The 24384-nt window shown below is 34.6% G+C and overlaps 2 protein-coding genes and 2 pseudogenes across 12 annotated transcripts; 3 read left to right on the top strand and 1 right to left on the bottom strand.

Moving 5' to 3' along the window:
- The first annotated feature begins 1108 nt into the window (after positions 1 to 1108).
- On the top strand, positions 1109 to 4116 carry LOC111300418 (carotenoid cleavage dioxygenase 8 homolog B, chloroplastic-like; annotated as a pseudogene).
- A 5195-nt stretch (positions 4117 to 9311) lies between these two features.
- On the top strand, positions 9312 to 12569 carry LOC111299312 (carotenoid cleavage dioxygenase 8 homolog B, chloroplastic-like; annotated as a pseudogene).
- Positions 12570 to 14899: 2330 nt separating this feature from the next.
- Positions 14900 to 17472, top strand: LOC111299313 (protein NONRESPONDING TO OXYLIPINS 2, mitochondrial-like). 11 transcript variants are annotated; one of them, XM_089747321.1, is made up of 4 exons: positions 14902 to 15155; positions 15304 to 15422; positions 16022 to 16079; positions 17165 to 17472. In XM_089747321.1, the coding sequence occupies exons 1-3, from the start codon at positions 15025 to 15027 to the stop codon at positions 16048 to 16050; spliced, it is 279 nt and encodes a 92-aa protein (XP_089603447.1). In that variant the 5' UTR covers positions 14902 to 15024; the 3' UTR covers positions 16051 to 16079; positions 17165 to 17472. The 11 variants fall into 11 exon arrangements, 9 of the variants coding, with proteins under 9 accessions (XP_089603448.1, XP_089603449.1, XP_089603447.1 ...); XR_002691276.2 differs by having other exon boundaries at positions 14903 to 15155; positions 15304 to 15467; XR_002691277.2 differs by having other exon boundaries at positions 14903 to 15155; positions 15304 to 15471.
- Positions 17473 to 20243: 2771 nt separating this feature from the next.
- On the bottom strand, positions 20244 to 21997 carry LOC111300897 (GATA transcription factor 12-like). Its single transcript, XM_089746818.1, has 2 exons — positions 21618 to 21997; positions 20244 to 21277 (listed from the first exon to the last, which is right to left on the bottom strand). Exons 1-2 carry the CDS (start codon positions 21873 to 21875, stop codon positions 20483 to 20485), a joined length of 1053 nt encoding a protein of 350 aa, XP_089602944.1. The 5' UTR covers positions 21876 to 21997; the 3' UTR covers positions 20244 to 20482.
- Positions 21998 to 24384: the final 2387 nt, after the last annotated feature.

Below are 24384 nucleotides of genomic sequence, written 5' to 3'. Positions count from 1 at the left end.
TTGAGTGACCTACCTTAAACTTAAAGTAATTAATTAATTATTAGCAGTTATAAATTAAGAGTTTTGGAGGAGAAGACCTCATTGGTTAATGGCTAGCTGCAAGCAAGCTCCGTAAAAGACGACGATGCTGACAATGCTCGCTTTTGATTAGTGCAAAATCCTTCACGAACTGATCAGTTCTCCACTTGATGACCATGAAGATTGTTATTTTCTTTGTTAAAAAATGTTGTCTCAATGGAGTATAAATCAATATATATGAACCTAGCTATTAGATTATTCATGTGCTAAAATGAAACAAATTCTGAAACTATTACTCTATTCATTGATAAAAGAATCTCTCTTTTTTCTTCTTTTTTGCAAATTGATAAAAGAATTCAACTATGAATTTAATTAATTTACTGTTATATGGTTTAAATTTGGGATATAAATTACATTACCTTAAACCAATTAACCAAGCTAAACCCTTTACATTTTCCATATATTCTGGTTATCAGGCCACACATATATAATATTATATAAGATTCTTGGGCAATGATAAAACAAGAGTATTTACAGCACTGGGAACCTTAAGATTTCAAAATCTTCAGATTCCGGATGAGCCGGCATCCAGTACACAAAGTATCAAACTTAGGCAACATTAGCATCACCAAACCATTCACCAACACCAAGGGACAAAGAAAAAGACAATATTTAAGTGATTAACGCCTTTCTTTAGAAGAAAAATTAACCCTCCATGTGCTGCAGTGGCTAGTCATATGATCTATCACCACTGCTGCTGCTGCGTAATACCCCATGAACATATACTCCTATTTCCCAATTAATTAATCAATTACTATACGCATGCTGTGTCTAAAATTGATAAGTAATGAACAATATTTTTTATATACTTGAATTATCTTATGAAGAGAGCCTGTGTCCTATAGTGCAAAGGAATTCCATCAATCAAGATTCCAATAGGTTCCACCTCGCTTCTAACTTTCCTCGCCCCAGGCCGTCCTATAAATTCCATATGGTATTTACGACTTAATTAAACTATGTTACCTCTTTGTCGTTAGTAATTTTATCCAGCTGCTTATATATATCTGGTCCTGCTCTTTTGCTTTCTCACATGGATTCCCTATCATTTTCAGTTCGCTGCAGCAGGTACCATGTTTCACACTCGACTGTGTTGGATTTTGATCAATCCAATCATGGAAGAGATGGGGTTTTCCTGGGGAAGAAATCTAGCTTTGCAATGAACAAGGAAAGACAAGGCTTAACAACCACCCGTGTTTCGAGTCCATTACAGGCGATTGTTCCTTCCCTGGAGAAAGAAATCGTCCCCGATTCGAATCACGTTGCATGGACGAGTGTGAGACAAGAACGATTGGAAGGAGAGCTGGTTGTTCAAGGAGAAATTCCTTTATGGCTTGTACGTAAGAAAACTATATTAATTCTTTCTTGGCATGCAAATTACATTAATTTTTTCCATTACAATTAACCAAACAAAGAAAATGACTGTTCCGATCACAAACATGTTCTTCACTTCCTGTTTACTTTCCACAGGCCTTTCTTCCCCCCTTTCTCTCTTCTTCAATTCATTTGAAGGCTGAAAAATAGATATACTATATATATGTTTATTGATTAATTTATAACATTACTCTAACGAATTCCATTCCTATTTATAATTCATAAATCACGAAAAAAAACAATTTTTTTTATAAATTCGTAAATAACCGATCGTAATCATGATGTCCTTTGTGTCACATCTAAACTATAGACTACATGTCACAAAATCTTTGATGACATGAATATATTTAGGATAACAAAAATTTTTGGTTGATCAAATGTCAAATAATATTTCTTTCTATACTAGAGATTTGTAAACATAAAAATCAATATCAAGTGCTTATTCTTTCTCTATGGTGAATTATTTAAATGATTGATTAATCTACCCTAATGACATGCAGAAAGGGACGTACCTCAGAAACGGCCCAGGTCTGTGGCACATAGAAGATTACAACTTCCGTCACCTCTTTGACGGCTTCGCGACACTAGTCAAGCTCCACTTTGAGAAAGGCCGGTTAATCGCCGGCCACCGACAAATTGAATCGGAAGCCTAGAAGGCTGCAAGGAAAAATAAATAGATTTGCTTCCGAGAATTCTCAGAAGTCCCTAAAAATGAAAACTTCATGGCCTATGTTGAAGACTTCGCAAAGCTCTTCTCTGGCGCTTCTTTAACAGATAGCGCCAACACGGGAGTTGTCAAGCTTGGAGCTGAATGTGTTTTTTGCTTGACAGAAACTCAAAAAGGGTCCTTAATTATTGACCCGAACAGCTTGGAAACACTCGGAAGGTTTGAATATGCTGACAGCCTGGAGGGTTTGATACACTAGGCATATCCAATAGTGACAGAAACCGAGTTCTTGACCTTGTTGCCTGATTTGGTGAACCCTGGATACTTGGTGGTGAGATTGGAGCCGGGGACAAATGAAAGGAAGGTGATTGGAAGGGTCAACTGCAGGGGCAGACCAGCTCCAGGTTGGGTCCATTCGTTTCGGTGACTGAGCATTATGTTATTGTGCCTGAAATGCCATTGAGGTACTGTGCATAAAATTTGCTCAGAATGGAACCTACTCCATTGTAGAAATTCGAGTGGCATCCTGAATCCAAAGCCTTTCTTCATGTTATGTGTAAAGCTCGTGGAAAAATCGTAAGTGTCCATTTCTTTGATTTCTTTCTATATGTCTTAATTTTGTTAGTACGTTTTAATTGATTTTGTGGAAATTTTGAAGGTGGCGAGCGTGGAAGTACCATTATTCGTGACATTTCACTTCATCAATGCGTACGAAGAGTAAGAAAAAGATGGGAGTGTGACTTTGTGAACACAACACCGATTACACGATTTTGGATCAGCTTAGGCTTCAAAACCTTCGTTCTTTCAATGGGCAGGACATACTACCAGATGCAAGGTAGTGTATAAACAATTACCTTCACAATCACAACTGAAACATACCTTTTTTTTTTTTTTTTGCAGCCAGATAATGTGCTAGTGCTTATGGAATTTATTTCTTCATTGTTAAAATCCTGATTCCACTTACCAACTTTTATACATAATTCTATTATTAGATCATAAATATTTTAATACTTTTCACTTAAATTTCGATTCTGATTCAAGAGATTTACCCAAATCAAAATGAGCATTGCACGTTAAACTCCGAATCCTGCATGCATATTTTTCAAGAATATGCATGGATCATACTCATACGTAGCTGAGGTCGAAAGATGTAGGCAGCTGGACAGGCAGTATAAAAATTACATCCTTAGACATGAATAGACCGTTACAAATTAGCCTGTCTATATATAACCTTAGCTTTCTGTGAGCTTGATATAGATTAAAGGACTTCTTAATTATACGACTTTAGAGGCAAAGACACTATACACGATAGATAGAGATAAATTCAATGCGGGAAATAATCAATTAACAGGGTCGGAAGATTCACAATTCCATTGGATGAGAGTCCCTATGGGAAGTTGGAGTCAGCATTGGACCCTGATGAACAGGGCAGAGGCATGGACATGTACAGCATCAACCCTGCCAATTTGGGTAAAGTACAGATATGCTTACGCTTGTGGAGCCCAACGCCCATGTCACTTCCCCAATACCCTCACCAAGGTAATTTATTTAACTTACAATGATGACATTGAAGCTCTAATACTGTGCTTAAGTTTATTTGTTTATACTATTTCAGCTTGATTTTGTAAATAAAAAGGCAAAGAATTGGCATGATGAGGGGGCTGTGCCATCCGAACCATTCTTTGTGGCTCGGCCAGGGGCGACAGAGGAAGATGATGGTGAGCTATTGATCCTATTCTCTGCGATTTAAAGTTTGGTTTTCTGATGTAATCTTCAACATGGATTTTAATTTGATTTGATTAATATATCCTGACCATTCTTTTATTTTTTCCTTTTTATTTTTGGTCTTTGCAGTTGTTGTAATCTCCCTAATTAGTGAGAAAAATGGAAGTGGCTATCCCTTATTGTTGGACGGATCAACATTCGAAGAAATTGCAAGAGCAAAGCTCCCTTATGGTCTACCATATGGGCTCCATGGATGTTGGGTCCCCAAGAAATAAAATCAGTGCCACTGAACCTTCATCAAATCCAGAAGCTGCTAATGATTTGCACCTAATGCGATGATCATATATCATGGACCGGGCCAAATGCTGGAGAAAGCCTTATCATATGATAAATCTATGCATTTGATGCCATTAATGTGAGGTTTAAATATTAATATGAAGAGTAATAACCAGAAAAAAAAAAACAATAAGAAAATAAAAGGAACATATAGTTTGGACTGTGGAGAAGCTAAAAGATATATTCTTGACCATATGTAAGAAAAAATAATAAAATTCCAATAATGTATTAATGTTAAAGAAGAGTGAAATTTTGGCATTTAATCATGAATTCATGACAAAAGAAAATGAATGTATTTATTTAATTTCAAGAAAAAAAAAAAAAAAGGAAGCAAAGGGTGGTTTCAGCCATGGCTGCTCTTTAGAATTTGTAAAAAGAATAAAAGAGAAGATGGTTTTAACTTGGGATATAAGGTGAAATCACCCACCCCTTTCTTCCTCCTTCATTCTCAAAGAGGGTTGAAACTTTGAAATGGGATGCACTAACTACAAGTTGATGCTCATTGCCTTAATGTTAACTTGATACAATATTGAAGTGAACGATGATATTGAGGATGCTGATGATAACAATTTCAGACTGCCTTTTAATAGGCCATTTCTAGAAACAATCAAGGAAGTCGAGGGATGAATCTGTGGAGAATCGCAGCAACAGCTGTCACTGCCGAGGACGACCCCATGTTTGGGCTTTCTTCTCTTTCACTGGGCTGTGGGGTTTTGTTTTGGGTTCAACAAATAGAAGGGGCGGATAGATAGGACCTGGTCCGAAATATGGGCCTTAAGTCCTTAAAATATTGCAAAAAATGGGTCATTAATTGGAACTTACATTTCAGCGCCATGGCATGCAGAAGATAACCAATTAGTTTTTGAAAAAAATTATAAAATATAAGATGACATATATTTTTTTTATATTTAAAGTTGTTAAGATTTAAATTTTTATTATCACGAATAAGACATGCGATTGTTGGCATGACACATATATAAAGAGATTATTGTAAAGGCACATTGTATGATTGTTAGTTACCTTGCCTATCCATTATATTAGGGGTGGGCAATCGAAATAAACTTCAGATTAATATAAAGGTTGGCACAATATTCCTTTAAGCTTGAATTATCAAATTATTTTTTCATTGTCTGTTATTACAAACCGAGATTAATCAAATCTACAAATTATGTTCTTTCAAACAAAATTTTCAACCAGAGCTTTTGTTGTTGTAGCTAAAGTCTTGGTTTGAGCTATTTTGTAAAGTAGTCCATTGTTACTATTATAAATCTTCTTTGCCTTATGATTGGGTGAAAGGTCTGAAGACAGCCATTCTCCATTACATGAAGGGTCAATGGTTGATAATAAAGATTAGCTCAATTGATGAAAAATATTATACATAGGCAAATCTCTGGCATTTGTCACATTTTTTCACCAGGTCAGTCACATCTTTTTTGATGTTGGCTAGTAGTTATCCTATCTAAGTACCTTGTAGGCGAGTGGCCCAGGTCCTAAGTGATTACCACAAATTTTCTCATGTATTTTCTTAAGTACATAGTTTGTCTCTTCATTGTCTACACATCTCAAGTAAGGCAAACTAAAAGATTTCTTGTATAGTTTTTTGTTGATAATGATGTACTAAGGAGCTTTCTTCATCAGAGCTTTAGCTTGAACCTTATCTTTAGGTAATTCCCTCATTGTCAGGTATGCTTTGATCGAGGTTATTCATGATTCTCTCTCTTCAATCTACTTGACCAGTTTTTTTTCTATACTATTTTATGCTAGCTCTTCTACCAAAACACGAGTTGAGCTCTCTGTCATCATTTTTTATGCTAACTTAGACAGTGAATAAGCTAGTGTATTTTTTAACTTCAATATTTTTTTGACTTCGACTTTAGAGAAGATGGTTAGAAGAGTCAATGTTTTATCTAAGTACTTATTTATTTCTTCTTCTTTAACTCCAAAATTTTCATTTATTTAACTGACCACCAGCTGGAAGTCATTATATAAAATGATGTTATTCACATTCAGCTTTGCCATATGTCTTTGGCTGGTAATTAGGGTTCATACTCAACATCATTGTTGGAAGTTTTGAACCAAAACCTTAGGGCATACTAAATTGTAGGTCTTCTATACTTATCAGAATTAGATCAACTCCACTTCTATGGTTGATGGCTAACCCATCAACAAAAAGTTTTCATATTTATTTTTTTCTAATTTTTTTAGCCTTTTTAAGCTATTTATCGATCTAGGCTGAGGTGCATTCCACAACAAAATTTACTAACACTTGAGATATTAGAGTTGACCTAAGAAGTATATATCGGGTGTATTCACTAAATTTTATTGTCTATTTGATTATCTTTCCTATAATTTTGATTTTTGCAAAATTTGTCTATGTGGTTAGTCAGTTAGGACATAACTTGTGTGATCTTGAAAATATTGTATAACTTTTCTGGCCAACATAACTACTGTATAGGCTATTTTTTTTTATTTTGGCATAGTTTATTTTTGAATCTATCAACACTTTACTTATAAAGTATACCGACCTCTACCTTTCTCTTTCTTACTTGACCAATATTGGTTTGATAACCTAGTCGGTTGTAGCCAGGTGTAAATATAGTAATTCATCAGAGTCTCGACTTAAAGAGAATAAGAGATGAGGAAAAAAACTCTTTAAACTTTTTGAATGCTATTTGACACTAAGGTGTCCATCTAAAGTTTGAAATGTTCTTGAAGATCTTGAAAAATGACAGACACTATTCTACTAATCGGGACATGAATTTCCTTAAAGCAGTTATTCTTTCAGTTAATTTTTATACCTTTTTCATTGAGGTTGGTACTTTCATGTAAAAGATAGCCTAAACATTTTCTAGATTTGTTTCTATGCCTCTTTTATTGATCACATGCTCGAAGAACTTGCCTGAAGTAATACCAAAAGCACATTTGCCCGAGTTAAATCTCATGTTATATTTTTTCAAGATACTAAAAGTCTTCTTTAAATCTTTCAGGTGTTTGATCGGGCTTTTTCTCTTTCAGATGTTGTCTACATATATCTTTATATTTCTATTGATTTGATTCTTGAAAACCTAATTAACCAACCTATGGTAAATCATTCCTACATTTTTTAGGCCAAAGGGCATGACCTTATAATAGTACAAACTTTTTTTATGTTATGTAAGCTATTTTTTCCTTGTCCTCTTTTAGCATTTTAATTTGATTATAACCTAAATAGGTGTTTATAAAACTAAGCAGGCTGTGCTCGATGCAGTCATCAACCAATTGATCTATGCTAGGGAGAGGAATGTTGTCTTTTGGATAGGCTTTATTGAGGTCAGTAAAATTGACATCGTGCTTTTTTACCATTACTACGTTGGCTATCCAATTGGGGTAATATATTTTCTTGATGAAGCCTGCTTGTAATAATTTACCAACTTCTTCCTTAATTGCCTTTTGCCTCCCTGGGGCAAATGTTCTATTTTTTTGTCAAACTGACTTCATGCTTGGGTCGATGTATAGCCTATAGACTATCACTTCGAGATCGATCCTTGACACATCTGATGAGGTCCATGTAAATAGGTTGATGTTGTTTCTTAGCATCTAAATTAGTTGTTCCTTATGCTCTAGCTTGACTCTAATTTGCATACATTTTTCAAGGTTGTTTTTCTAGAATAGCACGGAGATGAGTTCCTTTACCAGTTCTAGCTTATTGTCATTGACCTTAGGTCTCTGGTCAATTATTTCTTTCTGTTCAGTTAGATCAAAATTGCTTCCTACAAGAAATACTGATCTTGACATAACAATTAATTTTTTGTTGTTAGCAGAATGGCATGCAGTAAAAAATTATAATTAAATCAAAATGTATATTTGTATTTCGAATTCTCTTTTAGCCAGCTTAATAGTTTGGTCTTATTGACAAATATTTATGCCGTCTTAAGAGCTCAACTTCTGTAAATCTATTCAAAAATAGCAAAAGTTCATAGCTTGTACAAATATGAAGTTTAAGAGTTCAGAACAGTTTAAAAGTGTCTTTTTCGTTGGTTTTTTATTACTTTTTACTGAGGTCACTTTGCTTTGTTTTTCTCACTTCCTCAATTTTTATGTCGATATCCTCTGTCTTTTATGGCTTTTCTTCCCTAGCCGAACTATCAATTTATTTTTCAATCCTAACTCTAATCGTTGTGGCATAGTATTGTCGTACCCTGAACTAAAGAATACACTCCCTACCTGACACATCAAATGTTGGTGCTAAACTTGATCAAGGGTCAGGATTTTGAAATCATAAAAAAAAAAAGAGCAATTAAAAAGCAAAGATATGAGGTGTTTTTTATGTTTGCACTCCAACATTTAAGTTAGAGCTTGGATTAAGAGAGGTCAAAAAGAAAGAAAATAAGAAAGTAAAGGAAAAATCAAATCAGATAAATAGTAATTAGATATCTCTATTTATAGGCAAAAGGTGAAGGGTTTATGGGATAAAATAGTGATATAGCCAGTTGACATAATACTAAACATATCAAGTCGATCTAAAAATTAAAAATACTTTTAACTATCTATTGACAATCTCTAATAAAAAAAATTAATTTACCCTTGGGACCCTAAAACACCTCTAACACTAAAGATTTCAAAATCTTCATATTCCGGATGAGGCGGCATCCAGTACTCAAAGCATCAAACTTTGGCAACATTAGTATCACCAAACCATTCAGCGATACCAAGGGACAAAGAAAAAGACAATATTTAAGTGATTAACTCCTTTCTTTAGAAGAAAAATTAACCCCCCATGTGCTGCCGTGGTTAGTCACATGATCATCACCACTGCTGCTGGTGCGTGGCACCCCCGAGAACATATACTCCCATTTCCTAATTAATTATTGAATTACTATACAGATGCTGTGTCTAAAATTGATAAGTAATTAACATTGTTTTAATATACTTGAACTATCATATGAAGAGAGCCTATTTCCTATAGTGCAAAGGAATTCCATCAATCAAGATTCCAATAGGTTGGTTCTACCTGCCTTCTAACTTTCCTCGCTTCAGGCCGTCCTGTAAATTCCATATGGTATTTACGCTCTTAATTAAACTATCTTAACCCTTTTTGTTAGTAATTTTATCCAGCTTCGTTTTAATAACCGGTCCTGCTCTTTTGCTCTCTCACATGGATTCCCTATCATTTTCAGTTATCTGCAGCAGGCACCATGTTTCACCCTTGACTGTGTTGGATTTCGATCAATCCAATCATAGAAGAAATGGAGTTTTGCTACGGAATAAATCTAGTTTTGCAGTGAAACAGGACAGACAAGGCGAAGCAACCATCCGTCTTTCGAGTCAATTACAGGCGATTGTTCCTTCCCTGGAGAAAGAAATCGTCCCTGATTTGAACCACGTTGCATGGACAAGTGTCAGACAAGAACGATAGGAAAGGGAGCTGGTTGTTCAAGGAGAAATTCCTTTATGGCTTGTACGTAAGAAAACTATATTAATTCTTTCTTAACATACAAATTACATTAAAATTTTCCATTATTAACCAAACAAAGAAAATCACTGTTCCGATCAAAAACTGGTTCTTCACTTCCTGTTTACTTGGCACAGGCCTTTCTTTCCCCCTTTTTCTCCTCTTCAATTCCTTTGAAGGCTGAAAAATAGAATTTATAAATATTCCTTTTTAATATATACTATATATTTTCATTGATTAATTTACAACATTAGTCCAACGAATGCCATTCCTATTTATAATTCATAAATCCCGAAAAAATAATTTTAAAAAAATTATCAATAACTGATCATCAGACATAATTAATCATAATTCCTTTGTGTCATGTATAAACTATAGACTACATGTCATAAAATCTTTGATGATATGAATATATTTAGGATAACAAAAACTTTTGGTTGATCAAAAGTCGAAAAATATTTCTTTCTATACTAGAGATTTGTGAACATAAAAATCAATATCAAGTGCTTATTCTTTCTCTTTCGTGAATTATTTAAATGATTGATTAATCTACCCTAATGACATGCAGAAAGGGACGTACCTCAGAAACGGCCCAGGTATATGGCACATAGAAGATTACAACTTCCGTCACCTCTTTGACGGCTATGCGACACTAGTCAAACTCCACTTTGAGAACGGCCAGTTAATCGCCGGTCACCGACAAATTGAATCGGAAGCCTATAAGGCTGCAAGGAAAAATAAAAAGATTTGCTTCGGAGAATTCTCAGAAGATCCTAAGTATATATGAAAACTTCATGGCCTATGTTGGAGACCTGGCAAAGCTCTTCTCTGGCGCGTCTTTAACAGATAACGCCAACACGGGCGTCGTCAAGCTTGGAGATCGACGTGTTGTTTGCTTGACAGAAACTCAAAAAGGGTCCTTAATTATCGACCCGTACAGCTTGGAAACACTCGGAAGGTTTGAATATGGTGACAGCCTGGGGGGCTTGATACACTAGTCACATCCAATAGTGACAGAAACCGAGTTCTTGAACTTGTTGCCTGATTTGGTGAACCCTGGATACTTGGTGGTGAGAATGGAGCCGGGGACAAATGAAAGAAAGGCGATTGGAAGGGTCAACTGCAGAGGCGGACCAGCTCCAGGTTGGGTCCATTCGTTTCCGGTGACTGAGCATTATGTTATTGTGCCTGAAATGCCATTGAGGTACCGTGCACAAAGTTTACTCAGAGCCGAAACAACTTCATTGTACAAATTCGAGTGGCATCCTGAATCCAAAGCCTTTCTTCATGTCATGTGTAAAGCTAGTGGAAAAATTGTAAATGTCCATTTCTTTGATTTCCTCCTATATGTCTTATTCATTTTTGTACGTACATTTTAATTGATTTTGTGGAAAATTTGAAGGTGGCGAGTGTGGAAGTGCCATTATTCATGACATTTCACTTCATTAATGCGTACGAAGAGGAAGATGAAGATGGGAGAGTGACTGCTATTATCGCTGATTGTTGTGAACACAACGCCGACCCCACGATTTTGGATCAGCTTAGGCTTCAAAACCTCCGCTCTTTCAATGGGGAGGACGTACTACCAGATGCAAGGTAGTATATATACAATTACCTTCACAATCACAACTGAAACATACCTTTTTTTTATTTGGTTTGCACCCTGATAATGTGCTAGTGCTCATGGAATTTATTACTTCGTTAAAATCCTGAAACCATTAATCAAACCCCATGGGAAGACAATTTTATACATAATCATCTAATACATTAAAATTATATTATAGTTCATATATATTTTAGTACTTTTCACTTAAATTTTGATTTTGATTCAAGAGATTTACCCGAATCAAAATGAGCATTGCACGTTGAACTCCGAATCCTGCATGCATGCTTTTCAAGAATATGCATAGATCGTACTCATACGTAGCTGAGGTCGAAAGATATAGGCAGCTGGACAGGTAGCAAAAAATCACATCCTTAGACATAAATAGACCGCTACAAATATGGCTGTCTATATATGGCCTTAGCTTTCTGTCAGCTTACTATAGATTAAAGGACTTCCTAATTATACGACTGTAGAGGTGTGGACTAAATACGATGGACAGAGATAAATTCAATGGTGGAAATAATCTGTTAGCAGGGTCGGAAGATTCATAATTCCATTGGATGGGAGTCCGTATGGGAAGTTGGAGTCAGCATTGGACCCTGATGAACATGGCAGAGGCATGGACATGTGCAGCATCAACCCCGCCAATTTGGGTAAAAAGTACAGATATGCTTATGCTTGTGGAGCCCAACGCCCATGCCACTTTCCCAATTCGCTCACCAAGGTAATTTATTTAACTTACAATGATGACTTTGAACCTCTAAAACTGTGCTTAAGTTTATTTGTTTATACTATTTCAGCTTGATTTTGTAAATAAAAAGGCAAAGAATTGGCATGATGAGGGGGCTGTGCCATCCGAACCATTCTTTGTGGCTTGGCCTGGGGCGACCGAGGAAGATGATGGTGAGCTATTGATCCTATTCTCTGGAATTTAAAGTTTGGTTTTCTGATGTAATCTTGAACATGGATTTTAATTTGATGTGATTAATATATCCTGACCATTTTTTTCCTTTTTCCTTTTTGTTTTTGCTCTTTGCAGGTGTTGTAATCTCCCTAATTAGTGAGAAAAATGGTAGTGGCTATCCTTTTTTGTTGGACGGATCAACATTCGAAGAAATTGCAAGAGCAAAGCTCCCTTATGGTTTACCATATGGGCTACATGAATGTTGGGTCCCCAAGAAATAAAATCAGTGCCACTGAACCTTCATCAAATCCAGAAGCTGCTAATGATTTGCACCTAATGCAATGATCATATATCATGGACCGGGCCAAATGCTGGAGAAAGCCTTATCATATGATAAATCCATGCATTTGATGCCATTAATGCGAGGTGTAAATATTAATATGGAGAGTAATTACCAGAAAAAAAAAAAAAAAGCAATAAGAAAAGAAACGGAACATATAGTGTGGACTGTGGAGAAGTTAAAAGATATATTCTTGACCATATGTAAGCAAAAATAATAAAATTTCAATCGTTTATTAGTGTTAAAGCAGAGTGATTTATTGGCATTTAATCATGAATTCATGATAAAAGAAATTGAATGTATAAAAAAGGAAGCAAGGGTGGTTTCTGTTAAGAAATCAATGCACGCGCGCAATACCCACAAATAAAATAATAAGTTCAAATAAAAAATAATAACACACAAATAAATTTATTTTGATCTAATTCAAAATTATTTACTCCAAACTTAACACAATTATGAAACTTTTAAAATAAAAAAAATCATCAAAAACTCATTACTCAAAACTTAATTTAAAACTCAATTATACATTTTTAATAGTCTGCTTATCTAACTATTCTTTTAGTATTTAATTATCTGAGTTTACTAAATTAAAATTAAAACATCTTATTTATAAGGGTGAAACTCATTATATTTTTACTAAACTCTCAGTATGAGATACAAAATAATTCAAACTCTTATAACTTCACTTTAACTTTCAATGCAAGATCATGAAATTCAAGACAAAATCCAACAGTTTTAGCCATGACTGCCCTTTAGAATTTGTAAAAAGAATTAAAAGAGAAGATTGTTTTAAACTGTGATATAAGGTGAAATCACCCACCCCTTTCTTCCTCCATCATTTTCAAAGAGGGTTGAAATGGGATGAAGAATCTGAAGGTCCTCTAGGTAAGCCTCAGCTAAAACGAGCAAAAAATGCAGCCAAGATTGTGATTCAAGCACTAACTACAAGTTGATGCTCATTGCTGTACGTGTTAACTTTATACAATATTGAAGTGAACGAAGACATTGAGGATGCTGATGATAACAATTTCGGACTGCATTTTAATAGGCCATTTCTGGAAACAATCAAGGAATTCGAGGGATTAATCTGTGGAGAATTGCAGCAACTGCTGTCACTGCCGAGGGCGAACCCATTTTTCAGCTTACTTTTCTTTCACTGGGCTGTTGGGTTTGGGTTAAACGAATGGAAGGGACGGATAGATAGGACCTGGTCCGAAGTGTGGGCCTTAAGCCCTTAAGTAATTGAAAAAATGGGCCATTAATTGGAATTTACATTTCAGCCCCATGGCATGTAAAAGATATCCAATTAGTTTTTGAAATTTTGTCACATGCAAAATGACGCATTACTCTTTTATGTTTGGGGTTACTAAAATTTAAATTTTAATAATTGATATTAAAAATTTAATATGTTATAAGATATGTAATTATTAACATAATACATATCTCTTAATTTTTTAATAAAAGTATATTAATATTCAATTTGAATAATTGTGAAGGCACATACCAATATTTAAAATTTGGTGTATTTAACCTTTTTTTTTTTTCATTCCCAATTTTCTCATTAAAAAATTATAAGTATTCAAACATGCTAGAAGATTTTTCATTGTTATTATTATTATTTGAACATGATGAAGATTATTAAAATGAAAGATATTTTTATAAAAATGTTATTGTTGGACTTTAGAATGATTCTTGGATGATGATGATGATGATGATGATAATAATAATAATAATTGGCATAAAAAAAGTATAAGGAAAAAAAATGCATGTGGCATGTTATGAATTGGTAATTACATTACTTCTAGTATTAAAAATGAATTCTATACTTAATTCAATTGATTTATAAAATTTTTAAGATATATCAATACTATGATGTTTTTTATATTAAACGAACATTGAAGCTTGCCATGCTACATTAATGTAACCTTTCTCTTTGCCAATGAAGCCTTGGTTAATGATAAAGAAGAGATTTTATAGTTCTAAAATTTTAAATTCAAATTTCATAATATGTAAATTTTATTTAATTTTATATTAAATTTATGTAATTATATTCTAGTTTGTTAAGTAATCATTTAAAGATTTTCTTATATGTTGATGTAATATTTTATTATTATTGTCATAACTTATTTTATACTTGTAATTTCAAAATATATATATATATAACCCTTCTCTTTAAGCAAATTTAATAATTTTGAATGATAAAGAAAAAAAAATACTGATATTAAAATATAGAGATAGAACCAAAAGGTATAAAAAAGAGGGTGAAGAAAAAAGTTACCAAAATTATTTTTTACAATTAGCAAAATAAAAAGAATAGGGACAGAAATTGAGGGATTGACAAAACCCAAATTTTCAATTTGCCAAAATGCCATTTTTTAGAATTAAATAGTCGTTTGATTAGTTGCAATACTTTGAGAGCGAGACTGACTCTCTAATTAATATCCTCTATATCACCTTTTGGAAATTTCCTCCATTGAAACCTAAAACCCCACAAAAACCCTTAAAAATCCCCTTTTTTCTCGAAAATCCTAACCTACCATTGAACTCTTGCTTTGTCTTGTCCAAAATGGCGTTTCGCTTTAGATCTGTCTCAAAACCAACATTCTCTATCCTCAAATCTACCATTAACAAGCCAACCCTTAAGCCCAACTCCGCCGCTACTTTATTTCCCGCTCGCTCTTCTCCCACACTTTCAAGGCAAGCCCTTTTAAGAAACTTGATCTTTACATGTCCCTTTCAATTTCTTCAAATTTATTGCTTTTAGACCCTTAACCCTTGTAGTTTTCTCCGTTTTTGAATTTGGGTTTCCTTCAAATTACCAAAATTTTGCTTCTAAATGTTTCAGGTCGGTTTCTCAATTGGGTTGTCTTCAATCTCTGCTGCCTCTCCACTCAGCGGTGTCTTCAGCTCGGCTGACGTCGTGTCTGGGAATCGATTCAAGGAGCTCGAGGTCTTTGTCTCAGGGTATGCTTTGCAGTGCAAATCCAGGGGTTTGATAATCTCCAAAACGTTTGTAATTTTGTTTCCCTAAGCAACTTTTTTAACTATATAATTAATTAACAAAGCTATGTTGTTTGTTTAGGTTGTCATATCCCATGATCATGATATTCATGTCCAATCAATTCTCAACTAAAGCTATCAATTTGAGAACATTTATCTGTTCTTTGTTGTTGATCTAAACCGATAGAAAGTGGGTCTCTGTAATTCTGTAAGCAAAGAATTAAGCAAGTAGGAAAGGGGAAATGATGAGAAGTTTGTGATAGAGTACAAATTAAATTCTTAACGTTTTCAACTGCTTAAGTTCAGGACATCTGCATCCGATGTTATCCAACTAGGCTTGTCTCTGAAAAAACCCAATTTTTGTGTTAGAAGAAAGTGTGGGTCTGGAATGAAGTGATTCTAATAGAGATTAGCAGAAAGAGGTCTCAGCCAAAAAAATAAAAAAAAAAAAAACAAAGAAAAAAGAGCTAGAGAACTTGGTGGAGAATTTAAATTGTGGTAACAAGTGAGTGAGACTAAATGTACATGTATGATGATTTGCTAAGTTGGGTGTGTTGGAACAGGGGTAGATACAAACAAAGACACAACCTGAGTTGGAGAGCTTGCACATGGTTTGAGAAGGTTGTGTATGATTTATGACTTTTTAAGCAATGCACTGAAAATTATTGATAGTTCTTGCTCTGTTAGTCAAAGTTGAAGATTCTGTTATAAACTGCTACACTAATAATATTGGAAATACGGATTCTAGCTATGTTGACCATTATATTGTATACATAATAAGTCCTTAGCTCTCTATTTTGTTTTACATTCTGTAGCATTTGTTCTGTATTTTCTTTTCAGCATGATTTTAAGCTTGTATGATTATTCTCTATCAATGAAGAATGTTTTACAACCGAGGGCCCTTTTCTATCCTCATTGTCAATTGATATTGATGGAGCTGTCGAGGCAAAACTTTGTAGGTTCTCTTATTGAAATGAATAATTGAATGTACATTATAATTTGTGAGATATAGTTTTGTATGTGTCGGACCATGTACTTGGACTATATAAATGGATAGCCTGTTTGGTTAAGGGGAAGAATTTGATCTTTTAAATTTTAATGGCAGGAGATCCATGTGAAAGATTCTTTTATATGGAATGCAGGGCCATTAGAATTGTTCAAACTTGTTTCTTTTCTGCAGTTTAGTGGTCTGCATTTTCATGAAATGCAAAGATTATGCTCTTTTATTCAAATTTTAAGATTGAGATCTGGTCTAGCATTGACTATGCATACTAAAAGTCCAATTGCTTATGGAATTCAGAACAAAATTTAAAATTAGAGGCCAATTTTCAAGTCTTTTTGGCCAGTGCTATTAGTTCATTGTTTGGTTGTTCTTCTGAGTTATCTCTTATCTATTGTAGATGTGCCAATAACTTTTGCTCTAGTAATATATAAGTGCCGCAGCCAACCAGGTCTAGTTTTATGTTTTTCTAGGCTAATTTCTTAATTTCTCATCTTGCTAATTGATAGCAGTTGCTTAACTCAACATTCACCGTGCTTTTAAATATTTTTAGCAAACATTGGTTTGTTTCTGGACCCTGGTGATTGTTATATGAGAAGTAGCTTTATTCACGATTTATTGACTCAAAGAAACCTTTTTTTTAGTTCTTTCTGGCACTTGCTAAATGCTAATGCTAAATTATTGGGATTTTTTAAATTTTGAACAGAACTCGGTCTTGGTGTGCCTCGATAACATATCAAAAGTGGAAGGAAGTGAGGCATGATGGATTAGGTCATTGCTTTCCTTCTTGTGTGTCCATTGGGAGATTTAGTTTATTTGACAAGTATGTCCTTTTCATTATTTTTTGAAGTAAATTTTGAAAGTCCTGGATAATGGACACAACAGACACTGCAAGAATTCTATTCCCTGATTCTCCCAATTATGGAAATTCTCTCTAGATTTCAATCTTCTTCCAAGGATTCTTTGATCTTGTTACTTTATAGAATAAAATCGCTTTGCCATTTATTCGACTTCTTTCTTGGTTTAAAGTTATGGTGGATTTAATGAATTTATTGATTCCAATCACTTAACCTTGTCGTTTTGTTTAAATAAATTCATATTGCGGTAATGAAAAATGAAAGCAATGAATGGGTGCATGATTTCATTTTCTGTTCTTATCCTATTCTGCTGGTAAAAGATTCCTGATTGCCTTTAAGTTCATTTTCAGTCCTTAGCATCATGTGTAAATCCCTGATAGGAGATACAAACTTCGATCCTACCTGAAAGGGTAAGTCTTCCCCTTTCTGGGTTTGATGTAAATCCTTGTTCACTTTTCTTAAGTAGGTAAGATTTAGAAGGAACTTTAAGTTCGAAAGAAAGCCATGTTCTTTTGATTACTTTATTTGTCTTCCTAATCAACAAGAAGTGCACGTGAGAAACTAGATAGGGATGAGATGGTGTCCCCGTGTCTCCCATTTCTTTGAAAGTTGCCTTGGCTATGGCGCCATGTCTCCACCCCTAAGTCAGAACATTAGCATGTGGGGGCTCTCCCTTTCGATCTCCCAAAGACCTTAGCGTTGTACTTTTTTTTTTCTTTTTGTTGCTATTTCCGCATGTAGACGTATTTGTAAAAACGACCATGTCCTTTCATCCATGCACGTTCAAACACAGTACAGTAGCCATCACAGAGGAAGAAATTGGGTAATGTTTTGCATGTTGCATGGTCGAACCGTCCCCCTCTCTGATTATCCTTTTTCTTTCCTGCGTGGTTCCAAACAATCAACAAGAAATGAAAGCCAGCTGAATTCACTGTGGTCAGCAAAGAAATCCTCACTCTCAGCTCCTCAAAATCTTCCTCCATGTGGCCCTGATCATGTTCGATCCCTTGGAGTAAGCTTTTAAGGCAATCATAGTTTAAGTTAAAAAATGACAGTTTATTCGATAAAGAAATTAGATTAAGATAAAATCTAGAGACATCCCTGATCGTATGAGAGATATTGGGATCGGAATTACTGCCATAATCTTTTATCACACTTGATTTTCTTTATTTACCACAAAAAGGGCGATGAACTTGGTTCAATGGTAGAGTCATTGGATCCTCCATGTCAGTCAGGGCAACAGAGAAAAGTTTAATATCTCAAATGAAGGGGGAGCTGCCAATTGCCGAGTCATCGACAGCAGAAGTGGTTGCGAAAATAGGACCTCTTCTTTACAAATGAACATGGAGAATTAACCGCTATACATGGACGCCCATCATTCAAAGCCTTCTGGAATTTTTTAAAGTCATTATAATATAGGGTCATTCATGAGATTAACTTTATTGCATTTTGCAAAGGAAAAATTCACAAAAATAGTCACCGATCAGAACTGACCCTTTTGCATGCGGAATAGAAGAGAGAAGCATGTGACCACCGCTAACTTTGCTTTATATAAACATATATACTGTAAAAGCATATATTAACAACTCTATTACCAGAAATTTGTATTATTTCGATTGTTTTAACAAACAAAGACAAACGAAAACCATAGGTTTGGAGAAGAAACGGTTAAACTCTTGTGATGAACAATGATTGAACTGAGAAGATTCATACGAAACACATCTTCGCACTAATTAGTTTCAAAAACCCAAAAGGTTTTTTTTTTTTTTTTTTAATAATATTCATCAAAACCTGAATTTCCATGTCCATGCTATAAGAATTTTTTTCTTTTTTCATTTTCTGGTAGTCCACCAAGTTGGGGAAACTTGTGCAAAGAAAAGGTAAGATCGCCAATGGGGGATTCAAGTAAATAATGTTAAAAAAAGGGATTAGTAAAAGCTGCATTAACATCAGCATTTCATTTTCGCTGAAATTTATTTTGATAGGTTTCACAGTCTTAGTAATTCACTTTATGAATAGTAATCAATCTCCAACCACTCAATTTTCTTCTTCCCACGAGCTCTTAAATTTGGTGCGTTGGGATATGAACATTGGCCTTAAAAACATCAACTTTGGCCTTTGGGGTTCATTTTCTTTTAAGTTTTGACCTTGAAAAAGGTTTGCATTTACCTTCCGGTGGGGGGTGGACCTTGAAATATGTTTCTTTCTTGTGTTTTAAGGCAATATTTGAGAAAAAAAAAATACTCCATGTGAATTGTGGAAATTCATGCAAAAAAAAAAAAGGTAGGTGATGAATCTTGACTTTCTGTTTCTGTTAGACCAAATCTTTAGTAGATGAAAGGGGTGGCAAGTGGCCTTAAATTATTAAATACTATGAGATTGGTAAAGCAACAAAGAAACTTATATATATATATATATATATATTCAGATTGTAAACTAATTTGCAATGAAACATACTTGGATGGCTGAAATTAAAGCGTGACATCAATTTTCTTGCAAAGATATATCAAGAATTAATTCTTGATAAAATTAATGGTTTTCCTCTTTGCTTCTGCTTCACTTTACAACAAAATTAAGTATATATATGAAGTTTTTAATTTCCCAAAGCAGTGAGAAATATGCTATCGAAATGAAAGAACCAGGTTTAAACCATAGGGTTTTTTATTTTGTAAATGAGGTGTAATTATATATGAATGAAACAATACACTGATCACATGCCAACTTATCCCATATGGCCAATTAAATATATATTGTATTGTCAATAATCTATTAATAAAATATTAAAATATTAATTATTGATATCAAGATTTAAATTATAGCATCTCAAATACAAAAAATATATATATTGCATTTAGAAAGTTTTAGATATTTCAATATTAATTGGGGAAGTTCAAATATAAAGCAATTGGTAAATATTTAGGAGCTTAGAAAGTCAAATTCTAATTGAAGAAGTCAAAGCAAGAATCAAAAGGGCAAACCAAAAAATTACTAATTTACCTGAATTGAGAAAATTGGGTTTCAACAGCTTGCCAAATTTGGCTGGGAAAAAAAAACAACTCTGGAACATTAAAAAGTCTAAGAAAATTCTCACGAGAAAAAAAAAAAAAAAAACAGTTAGGAAAAAAATTTTAAGAGCTCATTAAAATTTCCCTACTCTGCGCCTACTACTAGATCAACTGTCTGAAATCAGGGCCCACGTGTTGGTGGATCAAGTAATCATCGCCGTTGGATACATCAAAAACCATGTCCTCATGATGATGATGATGGATGAATTGTTGCTGATGTTGTTGTTGGGCCCTTACCACTTCCTTCTGTCGCCTAAGCTCAAGCACCTTACGGTGAGAATTTGAATGCTTAGTCAGCACAAATGTCGGGCTCGCAGCGGGTCGGTACTCGGGCACAAGCCGACCCGATTTATACCTAACTCCACAAGCATTGCATAATGTTTTTGGGCCCATGGGCCCAGTCCGCCACTGCGGCGTCTTATCCGTAGCACAATGCAGGCACTTCCGGCCATCCGGATTCGCAACACCACCGCCATCGCCACCATCTTTTTTCTTCGATGAGGTCGTTTTGACGGGCTTTTTGCCAGGGTGGTTCTGGGGGGGTGGTTGGACCGGAACCAAAATTTCAGGTTCGGAAGATGAAGTTGTTGGGCTGAGAACAAGGAGGCGGGAGGCCCAATTGCATGGCGCAGCCCGGGACCGTTTGCTTCTGGCCTTGGCCGGAACCGACATGTCCGGATGGAAAATCGAGTTGTTGTTGTTGTTACCATGCTTGTCACCATTATCAATGGCGTTGTCAATTTGGTTGGGAAGAGCGGGTTGGAACCCTGGGGCCTCTGATGATTCGTCTGGTCGGGTTTTCGTTCCTGATATCAGCTGAGGCTTTTGCAGGTCCTCACTTGAAAATGATTCCTCTACGAAATTCGACAGCCATTCGAGCTCAGCTAAATCCTCGTACTGTTCAAAAATAAAAAAATAATTATTATTAGCAATTTTTCATTTTCACTTTTTTTTTCAAATTTGAAGTATTTTGATTAAGAAACTATTGTCACTATTCACGCAGTTTTCACCAAATTGCATATGCCATGCACATGGGTCTTTATCCTTTGTTTGTTTGCCGGGAAATTTATAAAAATAATAAAAATACGTAAAAATTTAAGTCTAAAATTTTACTATACTTTTTTTAATTTGGCTCGTAGCGAAAATTAAAAAAAAAAAGGGTGAAATTCAAACCTTCATTTTTTTTCTGTTAAAATTTTTTAACCGATCACATTATTGCATGTAGGGGAGAACTTACCGGCACAGAAAGGTCACCGGCGAACTGACCGTCAGTAAAACCTCGGCAACCAATATTAACCGCTAAATTCTGTTCGCAACCTGAAAACGACGACGAATTGCAGCTGTCGACGGCCGTAACAGTGGAGGAATCCGTGGAGTTGCCAGCAACGGAGGAGTCGAATGCATCATCAGTTATAGCGGCATCCTCATTGGAAAAATCGAGCAAGTCCTCCACAATGAAATGGTCACCGGTCGCAGGTTTTTCGGGCGCTTCCATAATTTTTAGTTTTTTTCTTCTCTTTTTCTTTTTCCTTGTTTGCGTTAAAGGGAGATTAAGGGGTGGGATAGGGAGAGTATAGTGAGGAAAATGTGAGTGTAGAGACAGAGAAGTGTGGGAGAGTTGTGGTTTTGAGGAGAGAGAGAAAGAAGGTTTATTTGCGTTTGAAGGGGACAGGCAGACAGGTAAATGCAGGATTTTGACGACGTGAAAAATATTTTTAAAAAGGAAAAGGAAAAAAAAGTGATAATAATGGAATTTAAAAAATAAATAAAGAAGCTTTAATTGGGTTAAAGGAAAATCTAGTGAGAAGTTACTTTAGGGCCCTTTTTCTTTTGAGATTTTTTATGCTTAATTCACTTTTTTTTTTGTTTGGATTATTATTAAAAAAAAAGTAGAAATAAATGTTTTGTTAATTCATGGTAAACAATGCCCTTTTATGATTATTCGAGAAAATATCAGAACAAATCAAAATCTAAAAATACTTTGATTATATTATTAAAATAAAAAATCGTGGTAAACAATACAAAAATTAAAAATGGAAAGTGGTGAAGGCAAAGTCAAAAGTTTTGTAGGGAATTACCCGTAATTTTTTACTCGAAGTATATGTAAATTTAGTAATTTTTTCTTCCATGTCATACTTAAGTTACATTCAAACCAAATTAGAGTTTTTTTTTTTAAGGAACAAAAAAATTACAGTTTTTTTAATAGCTTAGTTTGTGTAAATATCATGTGGTAAATATCACAATACTTTGCCAAATTGGATTGAAATTTTCACAAACATGGATTACACATGAAATGTAATTATCAAATATTTTTCTAAAACAATGATGTTAGAATGGTTATTTAAGTAATCCATGTAGAAATCCCAATATAAATTTAACAAAGCAAAAATTAAAGTAATTCATTTAAAAATCTTAAAGCAATTTATCAAAACAATTCAAATTATTTCAATCAAATTAATTAACTTATATAATCATATATAAAAAATTTGTATTCAACATATCTAAATTTAAATTTTAATATTCACAATTATTTTTAAATTAAAATCTATTTTAAGAAATAATCCTAATAAGGCATGGCCACGGGATTAACAAATCAATGGGCCACATTTGAGAAGATCCTGAATTTTTTGTTTAGATGATACAAATCAAAACCGCACGTGCACGTGATGGTGGTGGCAATGATAGCGCAAGTGTACAACAATGATCACACCATATGCCGCACACAATCATTACTTCATTGCTTACAACTCCGGTCACTGACAACGGGCAATTTAATCAAACTTTTTTGTCAGAATTAATTATTTGCTGAAAGCTGAATATAATATTTGGGTAAAAAGGTAATTAACAAATTAATTAATCAAGGATTAGGGATAAATTTATTTATTGTGTTCAAATTCAACCCTTAGGAACCGATCTAGCAGGCAGGTTTGCCGCTGAGCCTTGTGCATTAGCGTCCAAGTTTGTAGCCCGATTCCTCTGCTTTAATTTTCCTCCGGAGTCGCGCTTATAAGTTTTAATTACACTTCTTTTTTTTTTTTTTATTATTTAGTTTCCTCTCTGATAATCCTTTTTTTTTTTAATTTTTGTACCCCAGTAACAAGCACGATTATCAGAGCTCAACGTGATGAATTGGACGGTCAGGATTTTACTAGCATTGTCCCCACCTATACAGAGAGACCAGCCACTTCGGTTTTTCACTTTTCATCTCATACTGACACGTAGGACTACGAACGAGTCAATCTAATGTGAAAAAAGTGCTTGAGTTACGTCGTTAAGTTAAAATCTATATAAAAAAATGCGGCTGCATGATGCAACTAACGATGTTAAACAAATTGTTAGGACGCTGGTGGAGCAACACGTGCCAAGTACGAGAAATGAAGAGATGAGAGTAAAGTGGGGCCCTACTGAATGATACCAATCCCAACGCGATGAGTATGCTTCGAAGAGCGGATAAGGTGTTATTATTCTTATTATTATTGCTGTGAAGATATTTATTTTATTATTATTTTAAATAATTTTAGTTAATTTTTTAAAAAATTTTATGACGACCTTTTTTCCATTATTTTTTTCTTGAATTAAAAGGAAAGCCTGAAAAAGGGAACGTGGCGTTGCGTGACGTGGAGCTTTCCATTTTTACCAGACTTTATATTTTATAAATTATTTTAGCAGGTATTTTTATTTTTTTAATTTCAAAAATGGGGTTTTGCATGTGTGCTGGTGCCAGCGACCCATGTGAATGTTTCGGGTCGTGTCAACAGCCCGAACTGACGGTGGTCAATGCCACGTGGCGAAGATCCACAATCTATTTGCCTTTTCTGGGGTGCTTCGGCCGAGTGATAAGAGTAGTGTACAATTACATAGGGTTCTTATTTTATAAATTTACGATAACGTGAGAGCACGTGACGGATGGTCACCCCCTTCGCCTCGGGACAACTCACGTGGGACGGGAGGTTCTCCTTTTGCTTTCGGAATGGCTGCTTGTCTTAAGCCCATGCAGCACTTTT

The sequence above is a fragment of the Durio zibethinus genome, chromosome 18 (assembly GCF_047325235.1).
Source record: "Durio zibethinus cultivar Kanyao isolate XHJ-2024 chromosome 18, ASM4732523v1, whole genome shotgun sequence".
NCBI lineage: Eukaryota > Viridiplantae > Streptophyta > Magnoliopsida > Malvales > Malvaceae > Durio > Durio zibethinus.
This window is presented reverse-complemented; position numbering and strand designations above follow the sequence as displayed.

What these genes read in the sequence shown, in the direction of transcription:
- LOC111300897 (XM_089746818.1), bottom strand. Translation starts at nt 21,875, where the DNA reads ATGGAAGCGCCCGAAAAACCTGCGACCGGTGACCATTTCATTGTGGAG. An exon ending in CCGGTGACCTTTCTGTGCCG is followed by an intron (nt 21,278 to 21,617) that starts GTAAGTTCTCCC and finishes ATTTTTGAACAG; the next exon opens with TACGAGGATTTAGCTGAGCT.
- LOC111299313 (XM_022894427.2), top strand. Translation starts at nt 15,025, where the DNA reads ATGGCGTTTCGCTTTAGATCTGTCTCAAAACCAACATTCTCTATCCTC. An exon ending in TCTTCTCCCACACTTTCAAG is followed by an intron (nt 15,156 to 15,303) that starts GCAAGCCCTTTT and finishes TAAATGTTTCAG; the next exon opens with GTCGGTTTCTCAATTGGGTT.